The sequence below is a fragment of the Monopterus albus genome, unplaced genomic scaffold (assembly GCF_001952655.1).
Source record: "Monopterus albus unplaced genomic scaffold, M_albus_1.0 scaffold27.1, whole genome shotgun sequence".
NCBI classification, from domain to species: Eukaryota; Metazoa; Chordata; class Actinopteri; order Synbranchiformes; family Synbranchidae; genus Monopterus; species Monopterus albus.
In genome coordinates this window covers 2111492-2123526 of record NW_018127907.1, presented here as the reverse complement: position 1 = coordinate 2123526, position 12035 = coordinate 2111492, and the positions used below count along the sequence as shown (strand labels likewise).

Below are 12035 nucleotides of genomic sequence, written 5' to 3'. Positions count from 1 at the left end.
TATATATACATATGTGTGTGTGTATATACACTGCAACAGACCACTATGACAAATACTTGCTCCGATCAACTAAAAGGATCCCAAACTACAACCAAAAATTTAAAAAAATACTGTTACGAAGTGCTGGCAATGAGAGATGAGAGATGTAACACAGGTTTGTAGTGTCACAACCACTTATCAGAGTCTCTATTGTTTCAGTTTGTATGTATATTTCCAAATGTGTGTATTTATGTAAATGCATGCTATAGTTCACTGTTCGTTTGTGTTCACCAGAATGTGAATGTCCCACTGAGCCTTGCCTCCAGACAAACAAGCCTTTTACTGAGGGAGAAGGGAGCTTTGTCAGACTCAAGCACTGGGATTGTTCCTCACAGCGCCAGTGTGTGTGTGTAAGAAACATATTATGTGTGTTTCTTTGAAAAAGAGAGCGTGTGTGTCTGCGAGGAAGAGACTGTGTCTGTATGAAGGATTGTTCAACACAGTGAGTGACGTGCCTATATTTGTGTTTGTGCGCAAGACAGACACTGACTTAGAGAAGGAAAACAGAACCAGCGTTTGATATTTGTGTCTGCATTTCAGTCTGATATCTACAGAGAAGGGAGTGTGCACATACCTGCCTTCTGTTTATGTGTATTTTGTTGTTGTTGTTGTTTTTCCTGGGGTTTTTTCTGCCATTAGTCAAAATGGAATCACAGCTGCTTAAACACCTAGCATCACCCATTACATCTGCATTTCACACGGTAGGTAAAGCTGATTTTGATTTTCTTTCTTTATTATTACATTTCTAAACACGAGCTTTTCAAACCACTTGATTCCACTTGAAAATATTTTATATTTCCTGTAATCAAAAATGAACATTATATAACTTGCACCACTTAGACTGGAAACTAATCACAGGGAGATACATAATAATCTTGGGATTGGGAAGAAAGCTGCAAGGAAGGAAGGTGTCTGATGCTATGGCTGAAATATTTTTAGCACAGCTCTTGGTATGGAAATGTCGATTGGTCGGTCCACAAGCCAGAAAGATTGGAAACTACTGGTTTAATAATGCATTGTATTTGCATGTAGTGTATCTTTTATGTAAAATGTTAACTCAAAAAGTAACTAGTAACTAAATAAAAGTAGTGGTGTTAAAAAATATACTCCCCTGTGAAATATAGAATATTAATGTAAAATCATACAGTATAAGTATAAAATAGCATAAAATTTAAACACTCAGGTAAAGTAGGATGTCATAATTATACATAGGCACTGTGACCTATAGTACTTGAGTAAATGTGACCACTGCTAGTGTGTCTGTGGGACTGAGGAGTGTGTAGTGTTGTGATACAGTGACTGTTTTATACCTTGTTATACTTAATGAGTTCTTTGGTAGCAATATACAATTGCAATAACATGTATGTGTCTGTGTGAGAAAGTGGTGAGTTTGTGGTAGTCTTAGGTCACATTTGGCTCTCCACCAAAATTTTAACTTTAAGTCATTTATTTATTTGTTTGTTTGTCTATAATAGAATATGATATTAATAAAATAATTCTGTAGAATGTACTTTATGCCTATCGCCTTATCTGCCTATTATGTGCTGATAATTACTACACAATAGGCAGATAAAGCTAGAAAAATGAAAGTTGGTCTATATATGATTGTTTGTCATTGCTTTTCCCTTTAAGGCCAGCTGCTGAGGCGAGCATCGTTGTATTGTTGCCTCTCTCGTCTCCTCCTTCCTTTCTCTTCCTTTCTCCTCCCTTCACTCCTCCATCCATCTGTCCAACCCTTCTCCTCTCCGCACACGAACCCCGATTTGCGCATCGCTTCCTCCGGCATAATGACCAACGATTCCCCGGAGGAGGAGGCCCGAGTTCCGGGTGGCGGAGGAGGTAGTGGAAGAGGAATCGCACGAAGAAACCGAGCGGACGACAATGTCACCATCCTGACGTCCTCCATGGATTTCCACAGAGCCAGCCGGAGCCGATCCAGCAGCAGCAACAATGCCGCCCCGAGCCTCACGTCCTCCGTGGATCTGAGCACGTCCTCCCTGGAACTGAGCATCCAGACGCGGATCTTTAAAATCATCGTCATCGGGGACTCCAACGTGGGGAAGACCTGCCTCACCTTTCGTTTCACCGGGGGGAGCTTTCCCGATCAGACCGAGGCCACCATCGGCGTAGACTTCAGGGAGAAGGCGGTGGAGATTGAAGGGGAAACTATCAAGGTAAAAGCAACGGCAGCGGGGGTGGCTAAATAGTGGTGCTTCCTCGCTCCCACCCCTCCTCCTTCTGCCCTTCTTCCCTTTTCTTGTTGGTTAGATGCAGCTGTGAGTCTGCCAGTGGATCGCACAGGGCCTGTTCTGTCATTTTGTCCATAGCCTACATTTCAGATAACCTCTGAAAACTGTGCAGGCATTTCATAATTCAAAATGTAGCCTGCTGTTGCTGGTACATGATGGAGAAACAGCCTACAACAGGTTCTGGCAACACAGGCTTTGTCTGTCCTGGTAGCCAGCAACGGCCCCAAAGAGGGAAACAATAAAGTGATTGGTATTTAATTGGAATTTTACAGGGTTTTCATCGTTTGAAACACCTTTATAAACATAAACAGAAAATAGTACTATATTTTGACATGTGTGACAGGGGTGCTGCTTGAAACGGCACAAACCCAGTTCACTTTGACTGAGACAGTGCCAGTCCATAATAAGCCATATTTCAGGGCACCTGTCCTATAGCACCTGTGAGTGATTCATATTTGGATTGTCACAACAGGGGAGGGTGACAAAGTAACAACATGCAATTGTCTAATAATTGCTACAGTAACAATTTTCCTTTAAAGCCCATCGTAAAAGCAGCGTTCTGTTTGGATTTTTGTGAAACGTAAAAAAAAGTAATGATGGACTCAATTTTAATAAGAACTGTTCACTAATACATTCCTTTGGATGATCTGCAAGTGAATTCTATGCTTTTCTTGGCATTGTGTAATGTGCAGACCTGCTATAACCCCGTCCTCAGCTGGCCAGTCAGTGTGCATGGATCCGTGCGTGTGAGCTCCCTCCCCCCTTTTCTGACTCATTACACAGTAACCGTCTGCAACCTCCAGATTCCCCCCAATGCTGACTCACAAGGTACTCTACACCTGTTAGGTCAGCTGTTCTGAATCAGTGCAGTTCTCCTGAAAATGTATGTCACGCACATATAATTGACCTTATGTAAACATGAGAGAATGTAAATGAAGTAACGTCTTCCTGCACTTTCTCTTGTTTGCTTCACTATCAGTAGATTGAGATGAGGCAAGATTTTGTTATCTACATCTGTTCAAGTGCTTTTGTGTTGTAGCTGCTGTGAGTATAGCCATTGTCATCTTCTTCTGGAAGGTAACCTTTAATACTCCTTTAACATCTTTTTCTATACAAAGAAATTAGCATATTTGATTGGTTTGCCTGTCTCTGTGGTCCAGAGGAAAACATCTTGATGAGCTCTGGCCAGCCAGCCATTCCTTTTGTGGTGAATGTTTACAGTCCCCAGAGGATAAGTCGTAATATTTTTTAGTAACCTCTTGACCTTTATTATTGTGGAAGCATCAGGACATAATTTCCACAAGAATTATCAGCATTGTAACAGAGACTGTCCCCAGGAATTGTCATACGGCCTTTTCCCCCAGGAATATGGCCTTTTAATAGTGGTGAGCCCACAGGTTTGCCTTTAGCAACACATACAGGACAATGGTCACATTTTTAGCCTCACACTGGCAGGACTCCAAAGAGTAGCAAAGTTTCCAGAGCATTGCTTATTCTGTCCAAAGCTTTCATGTTGTAGGATGCAGCCTTTAGGGCTGTTAACAGCAATCCAAGGTCCACTCACACTGTGTGATTTTGGCCTTTTTGAGAAGTAAACTGACAGCTGTGTACTAGATATGACGTTTGGAGTAAAAGATTTGTTTTATCTTGTCATAAATTAGTGTCACCATCAGAGACTGTATAGTGAGAACTGAGGGTTTACATGCAGACGGGGCCTTTAGATCCAGCAGGCTCCAGGATCATTTATTTCCATTACTGGGATAGGAAGCTAAACTTTTGTGCATTTGCTTGTCATCCAGATGGCGATTTTGTACAATATAACAGGAGTATCATTTAATTCACTTAAAACGCAGATGAATTGCGCATGGATCTCTCCTCTCCCATCCTCTACACCTGAATAAAAGTAGCACGCAGACTGGCAGTTACAAATGCTATAAGGAGAATTTATATAGCAGAGCATAGCAAATATATATATACAGATAAGGTACTGGTAATGGTTAAATCTTCTCTATCAAAGATGAAACACTGCATAAAACTGGGAATTAACACTGATGAGAAGTAATGGCAAAAGCAAGTAAAACAAGATTGGATATAGAAAGCCTTATTATCATTTCTGTGATATCTGTTTTGTGCATTATCTGTTTTGTCAACTTGATATGGTGTGTGTTTGACACACACACTGGGCTTGGATGTTATGAGAAGCATTAATGCAGTGCTCAGCCTCTAATGCTAAATTGCTGGACTGGAAATGGTAATTGCAGATAATGGGTCTTTTAAGCTGACAGTCTGGGGTGAGTGCTGGGAGACATCCACGCTGATATACAAACTGATTACAGCTGAAAAAACATTCAGAAAGCTGACAATTTTAGGAGCACAGTGTCCAGTAGGTGTGATATTTACTCTGCTCCAAAGAGTTAAATGATTGTGTCAAGCAGCTGTATAATAATTTACAGTGCTGGAAGCAAACACCCCAATATTTAGCAACATCAGTTAGACTGAGAGCTGGGCTGTGACCTGATACAACTCACAGGCTTCTCAAAGTATGAAGTAAACTGAAAGCAGGCCAGAGAAAAATGCAGTTGTTTAAAAGTGTTTAGTAATGAAAGGCGATGAATGTGACTCCAAGCATTTCATAAGCTTGACTAGCTACCCTGCACATGTGCTGGCAATATTTATTTTGGAGTTTAAATCACTACAATTATTTTTTTGGACTATCTTACCCACCAGATTCTGTACACAACACCGTGCAGATTTTACTGAGGGTTCTGTTAATGATTAAGCAGAAAAGCCCATTATGTTATGAAACTGTGATCTCCTGAGGCCCTGTAGCCTTGTAGCTGTAGCTTACTGTGCTTTGTACTGGCTCTTGTAAAGACTTATAGGTTTAGACAACTCATTGGAGCCAAATTCATATTTGTAGTTGGTTTCTGATTTACTGAGATTAGTCTCACACAGTTGCTAACAATAAAAAAATGTGAATAGTTGCGTACGAAGCCCAGATGTCTGGATTTTGTCTTTCTGGATGCTGTTATTTCTCTGACATCCAGATCTGCAAAATCAGATACAGTGTGTTTGAGACAGTATGTTTAATCAGTAAAAGGCTACAGCTTTGGGTCTTTCTCACTAGTGTTTCATCTGATCTGTTGTGGTTCCTTCTCTTGAAGTCACCAAAACATAGATGTGACTTGTCTGCCTCCATAGGTGCAGGTATGGGACACAGCAGGCCAGGAGCGCTTTCGCAAATCCATGGTGGAGCACTACTACCGTAACGTCCATGCGGTGGTCTTTGTGTACGACGTCACCAAGATGACTTCCTTCCGCAATCTTCAGACGTGGATAGAGGTTTGTAAAACAACTACATACTATACTCAGCATAAAAAGGGTGAATTGAGGGCAGCACAACCCATGTCTTTCTCACACAGATGCTATTTTCTGTTCTAATTTGGCACCATAAGCACGATCACAGACTCTCCAGCTTTCAGTGTTTCCTTCTTCCTGAGACTATGTGTTAGCCATGGGCTGACACAGTGATGTTTCCATCACAACGTATGGTCTGCTAATGCTAATGCAGTGCAGAGGTGTACCGCATTAGTGTTTTTCCCCACTCAGCTGGTTGTATGAGGTATCACCAAAACATGGGTTCATCCAGCTGTATTCTGTTCCAGGAGTGTAATGGCCATCGGGTCTCGGCATCAGTACCCCGAGTCCTGGTAGGAAACAAGTGTGACCTTGTGGACCAAATACAGGTCAGTGTACTTAATGCAAGATCAGCAAGAAAATATACATGTAATACTTTATTTACCATCCTAAATTTAACAACCACAGACCTATGCTTTCCCAGGTGCCTTCCAACATGGCGCTGAAGTTTGCTGATGCCCACAACATGCTGCTTTTTGAGACATCAGCCAAGGATCCGAGGGAGAGTCAGAACGTCGACTCTATCTTCATGTCTCTGGCCTGCCATCTGAAGGCCCAGAAATCCCTGCTCTACAGAGACGTGGAGAGAGAGGACGGGAGAGTCCGACTCACACAAGAGACTGAGACAAAGAGTAATTGTCCTTGTTGAGCAAAAAGAGCAGTGGGAGGCATAATGGAAGGGAAGAGAGAACAGTAACCGTACATGTCAAGGTAGAGGAGGAGAGGAATGATGGGAGAGTGAGGCTAAAACAAAAGTCATTTAAATTAAGTGCAACTTGTGAGCATTAGGAGGCGAATGGGGGGGTTGAGACTGGCACTGAGAGTAATGTGTTTTAAGGAAGAGGAGGACTGGATGGAGGAGGGCAGGAAGAAGGCGTTGAAGCTCATGTAGGGTCCTGAAACATCAATATTCTTGCTGCTGAGGATGAAGAGGGTGGTCAAGAAAAAGAAGGAAAAGTGAATCAGGGAGTGACACCCTTATTAACAATTCAGAAATTAGATGATGTTGCCTTTTAGACTACAGTTTTGTGTAGAAATTCTTCAATTCTTCAAACAAAGAAACAATCTGAGTAAATCTACTTTCTGTGGGCCAAGTGCAGAGGCAAACATCAACATTATAAAGATCTGATTCACTCTGGGAATCCAGTCCTGGCTTGGTGTTTACTACAACCATTTGTAACAGCAACATATTGGTACTATTAAATCCTAGTCTTGTTGTTTGATCCATACTGATTTGAATCTTCATCCTAGCTGAAAGCAGCATTACCACACCTTTTGCTACTGCCTTAAAAGATGCCTCTATCAACCGGTCAGGCAGAAGTAGTGTAGAGGTCTTAAGTATTTTACCACTTGAGATGATCTTGGTTTATACAGTAAAATAAACCACACTCTCTGTTTGAGAGACTATTTGAAAAAATCAATAAGACTCTTTTTGTCTCAGCATTTTAATGTATCTGATAGCTATCTAGATCAATCCTTCACAAGTAGGACAGTTGACTTAAAATCACTGTGAGATCACGACTACATGGGAAACATGAGAATAGACATTAGACAAAGCAGATAAAATGGGACAGAAACGTCCATGTCAGCTCAGAGGACCTATACAGGGGAACCTTGACCACAAGGTTTCCTTAAAACAGACCATTTTGAGGTTGTCAGGCAGCATGTTACATACTGTATTGATTTAGAGGCTGTAAGATCCTCTTACTGTTATGCAGGAGAAATGCATTCTCCTAGAAAGAAGGGCAGTCATGGCAAAGCTCCTTTTTCTCATCTAATCCTATTGTAAACATATCCTCACCATGTTTACCCTGTGGCGGAGTTGCTTATCCAGCTTTTCTTTTGTGTGCAAATGCAAAGATGTTTCGTCTCAGCCTCATGTGACTGCTAGATCATCAATCGGCTGCCTCCCAGTCTTTTTATTCAGGGTGTTTGTCTGTGTTTGATGAGGCGCTCTTTACATGAATATCACCGCCTCCAGTTTCGAAGAGGACAGATGAGAGAAAATTGTGACTCCTGTATAGACTATGGAGGTTTTTATACCGCTGGATACACAGTATCAGTAGACTGCTATGCTCGCTGTCTCTATGAAGGAGTGAGTCCAGGAGTATCTGAGCCATGGATGATGCAGGCTACATGAAATATTGTAGAAAGCCATACTCATTTACTACTGTACAACAAGATGCAGTATGTGTTACATGGAGGTAGTTCCTCATTGGCTTGTGGGCAGAAGAACCATTGTTCTAGCACTTAAGTCTAGGACTCGGATTCCTCCGATTGGAGTCCTAATTTTCAGGACTTGTGACTCGACATGGACTTGAGCGCTGATGAATCAGAATTGGACTTGGACTCAAGCACTGACTGCATTTGGATTCGGACGTTGGAGACAGGGACTCTGACTTTTTTGTAACAGGCAATAATAATTTGGCTTGAGGTATTGATATTAACCGTGTTTGCCTGCACCATGCTGTATCCAGCACACATCCATCAAAGCATACACTCTGCCTATCAAACACAAAATTACACTGTTCACTTCTAAGTAGTGTGTAGTGTGTGTGTGTGTGTGTGTGTGTGCTTGCACGCACTCTTATGAGTGCATTTGTTTGGCTATTGTGTCACACACAGTTAAGTACGCTCCTTTTAAAATTGTGAGAGCTGTGCAATTGTGTTTAATGTAAACCTTGATGATGTGTACTCAGCTAACGGGGACTCAACTGACTATTTTTGGTGAGTCAAACTTGACTTGGACTCAAACGCTGGGGACTCGACTCTACTTGGACTCAAGGTTTAGTGACTCAGCTACAACACGGGAAGAACATGTTGTACATAACACAGTATTGGAGTTATGGAGCCTTTGTAATAAGGCATCAGTTTACAAGCCTGACTGTGATGCTGTCAGTTTGATATAGCAAAACACTCACCATATCAATTTAACACTGTAACCTACTTTTCAGTGATGCTCTTAATATATTTGGATGTCTGGGGTGGATTTGATTTTGTTGATCTTAATTTAAAATGTCTTCTTTACTGCTTTTTTGTCATTCTAATAGCTGCTTATATCATTAGCAGCATCAAGCAGCTGAATCAAATGACTTGGAACACACAAAAGCTAGAAAAACGTCCATTCATCCATTTTCAAAACCTCTTATTTTGTTAGGGTTGTGGGTGGCTGGATCATAAACCAGCACATAATAGTGAGAGGAAGGCTACAACCTACAGCCTGTTTTCTACTAGCAAATATCTGGCTCTGTCTACCTTTAGGTTAGCATAACCTGGCTAATTTAACCACTGCAAGTGAGCTGTACAAGCCTAATAAGAAGAAGAATGTACCAGCATCTACATCAAGATGTTACCAGATCTGAATAAAATAACATTTAATTTCATTTCTGATGACTAAACAGAAATACAAGGGACAGTAAAGTTAGCTTTGTTTTCAGGTTATCTCCTGAATAGAATCCACCTGTATTAAATTTACTCAAAAGATTATATAATGATCAGAAATAACCACTGCAGTTAGAGTCCACATATCACATTAAGTTTCAGTGTAAATTTTTTTCAAACATTTGAAATCAAATGTGTATTTTATTCAGTATTTCTAAACGTTAGAATACAAATGTACAGTACTGCATGTTCACTTGACTTGCTTTCCCTTTTCCCTGTACACACGCTGATTTATTTGTCATAATATTTTTTTTTTATACAAAGCACATTGTTAAAATAAAAAAACTAGATAACAAATATTGCATCCTTGCCTGAACAGGACATAATCTTTGATGAATTACAGGGTACTAGAGCTGAAACGATCAGTCAATTAATCAGTTGTGCAATTGACAGAAAATTAATCTACAACCTTTTTTGATAATCAATCAGTTGTTTTTAAAAGCAAATGTTTCTCTGTTTTCTGCTTCTCAACTATTTGCTGGTTTTCTTTATTTCATATGTCAGTAAATTAAGTTTATTGTCACTGAGTTCAAGAGTTTGAGATCAAGACTTTAAGAGCCCAGTAAAAATGACATGTAACATTACAACTCTGTGGTGTCACATTAAGCTGAACTGTGCATAAAGAGAGAAAACAAAAACTAAACCAATTAAAATGTAATTAAAAATATTCTGTAAACATGATCCTTAAATGATCAGCATACATGATCATGAAAGCATAAAGGAACACAATAAACATAAATGCAAACTGACCTAGCGAGAAGCCACATTTTAATTATTTCAGGTATATTGTCTTTAAAAAATATTAATCTGCTTTTTCATGTCTCCAGCTTTCACTTTTCAGGTCCAACTGAGTTTTTTCTATATTAAAAAGGTGTTGGGTGTAGTGCCAATAGACCACCTGTAGCAACATCTGTGCATCCCATCCTACCTGTTGGCTAAACTTCATTTTTAGTGCCACTTTTATCCAGGCAGTCAAGTGATCTGTTTATCATGGAATTAATGTTTTTGCTTATGCTCCATTGAGTTTAATGTTGACACCATAAAAGTTTGAGGACAGTGCTACAGAACAGGGGCTTTTGCTGAATGACAGTTGAGCATGACGGATGCTTGCTGATAAGGACTTTCACCTGCAGCCTCATGCAGCACATTCTACAAAGTCAATGTTCAGAATAAAAGTCAAAATACCAAGTTGCTCCTTTAACAAAAGCCTTAAGTGGTATTAACTTTGATTTTATGACATTGTCATGTTTTGATTATAATTGTAAAATTTGAGATGACAATGTTTTATGGCTGTGAGTTTACTGTTATTAGTTTACACTGTTTCAGATAGTCTTCTATATGTTTTGTTACTGTATGTAACATTGTTGTTGTTACAGTCTCACAAAGGGACTTCTGATAAAACCGCTGAAGAAACTTTACTTGACTTAGAACCTCATTCTTTGGTGCAAAGGCACTTTCTCTGAATTCTAAAGCGTGTGTCACATTGTCTGTTGTGGTCACATACACACTTGGGTTTTCTCTTTGAACCTGTCTCCTTCCTATAGGAACTTCTGATTTCATGTCTGTTTTTTCTGGTCCTACTCTTTTTTCCTGTGATTTGTATCTTGTTTCACCCATCATGTTTCACCCTGTTCCTACTGCCCTCTACTTCTATGTCCATCTTAATCCTTCTACAGTTTACCCCTGTAAGACCGTCCGTGCTTTTCTCATATGCCACTGTCAGTGCTTCAGTGTTTCAATGACCTCTGCTTGCAATTTTTATCTCCATATCTCACGCTGTCTGTACATCTGTCTCCGTCTTTCCCTGACATGTAGTGGTTCTCAGTCTTTGGCTAGAAATTTTAATTCACACAGAGATTATAAATCAACTAATAGACGGAGCAGATGATTAAGCGCTAAATGCTGAGGGTGTGTGAAGATCAGAGGTACAACATCAGATGTTATATTTGATAAAATGTTCTTGTTAGTGACTTTGCAGGCCTACCAATGAAAGAACATTGTTGTGTAATCCTTAAAGAGCATTGAGTTGTGCATTGCATGTACTGTGCAGGAGCTAATTATTTCATAGTATGAGAAACAAGTTGAATCTGTACTGTAGATGTCTTTAGGCATATAAATGATTCAAAATTTGGGGTTATAAGGCATGTTCTAAATTTAGTAGGCAATAGATAGATAAACTGTAATGATTAATGAATACCCTGTACAGTATTATGTGAAGGAGATAGTCATTGTCGTGGGTTCTTAAAAATTTGGCATATTATTGGAGGTGGTTGAGGTGAAGAACCAAAGATCAGTTTTAAGATTCAAGATTTTCTATTGTCAATTCACTATATGTGCAGGACATACAGAAAAATCGAAATACTGTTTCTCTCTCTCCTAATATTGAATGTCCATACCATTTAAGAACCTAAATAGAATAAAAGTAGAATAAACTCAGAATAAACAGAATATGAAAACTGAATTAAATTAATAAGGATAAACTAAATGGTACAATCTAATAGGCTATGATGAAACTCAAAGCCATGTGCAAACAGTGACAGTAGTGCAAATATTGCCAGGTGGTCAGCATCACCAGGGGTGTTGGTGATGAGATGAATAATAGCTTATGAAATGTACATGGACAGCAGTGCAAATGACCAACAGCAGCAGATATAACGTTAAAAAACAATCTAAAAAAATCTGTATTTTTATATGGTAAATGCTTTTGTTTTTAAAACAATCATTGTGAAATTAATTAAGGGAGAACAAAGGACAGAACAAGTTATACACTGTTAGATAATTTCTTGACAAAGATGTTGTTTCCACTGCTACAGGGTCATCGGTCAGTGCTAAGGTTATCTCCTTTGATTTGTTTCGGGAAATGGGATGACGTTAATTCCAGGACAAAAC

General features: G+C 39.7%; 1 protein-coding gene across 1 annotated transcript; it reads left to right on the top strand.

Annotated features, from left to right (window-relative positions):
• Positions 1-559: 559 nt before the first annotated feature.
• Positions 560-10558, top strand: rab33a (RAB33A, member RAS oncogene family). The gene is made up of 5 exons (XM_020595563.1): positions 560-740; positions 1672-2213; positions 5490-5630; positions 5954-6034; positions 6130-10558. The coding sequence occupies exons 2-5, from the start codon at positions 1827-1829 to the stop codon at positions 6352-6354; spliced, it is 834 nt and encodes a 277-aa protein (XP_020451219.1). The 5' UTR covers positions 560-740; positions 1672-1826; the 3' UTR covers positions 6355-10558.
• The last annotated feature ends 1477 nt before the right edge of the window (positions 10559-12035 follow it).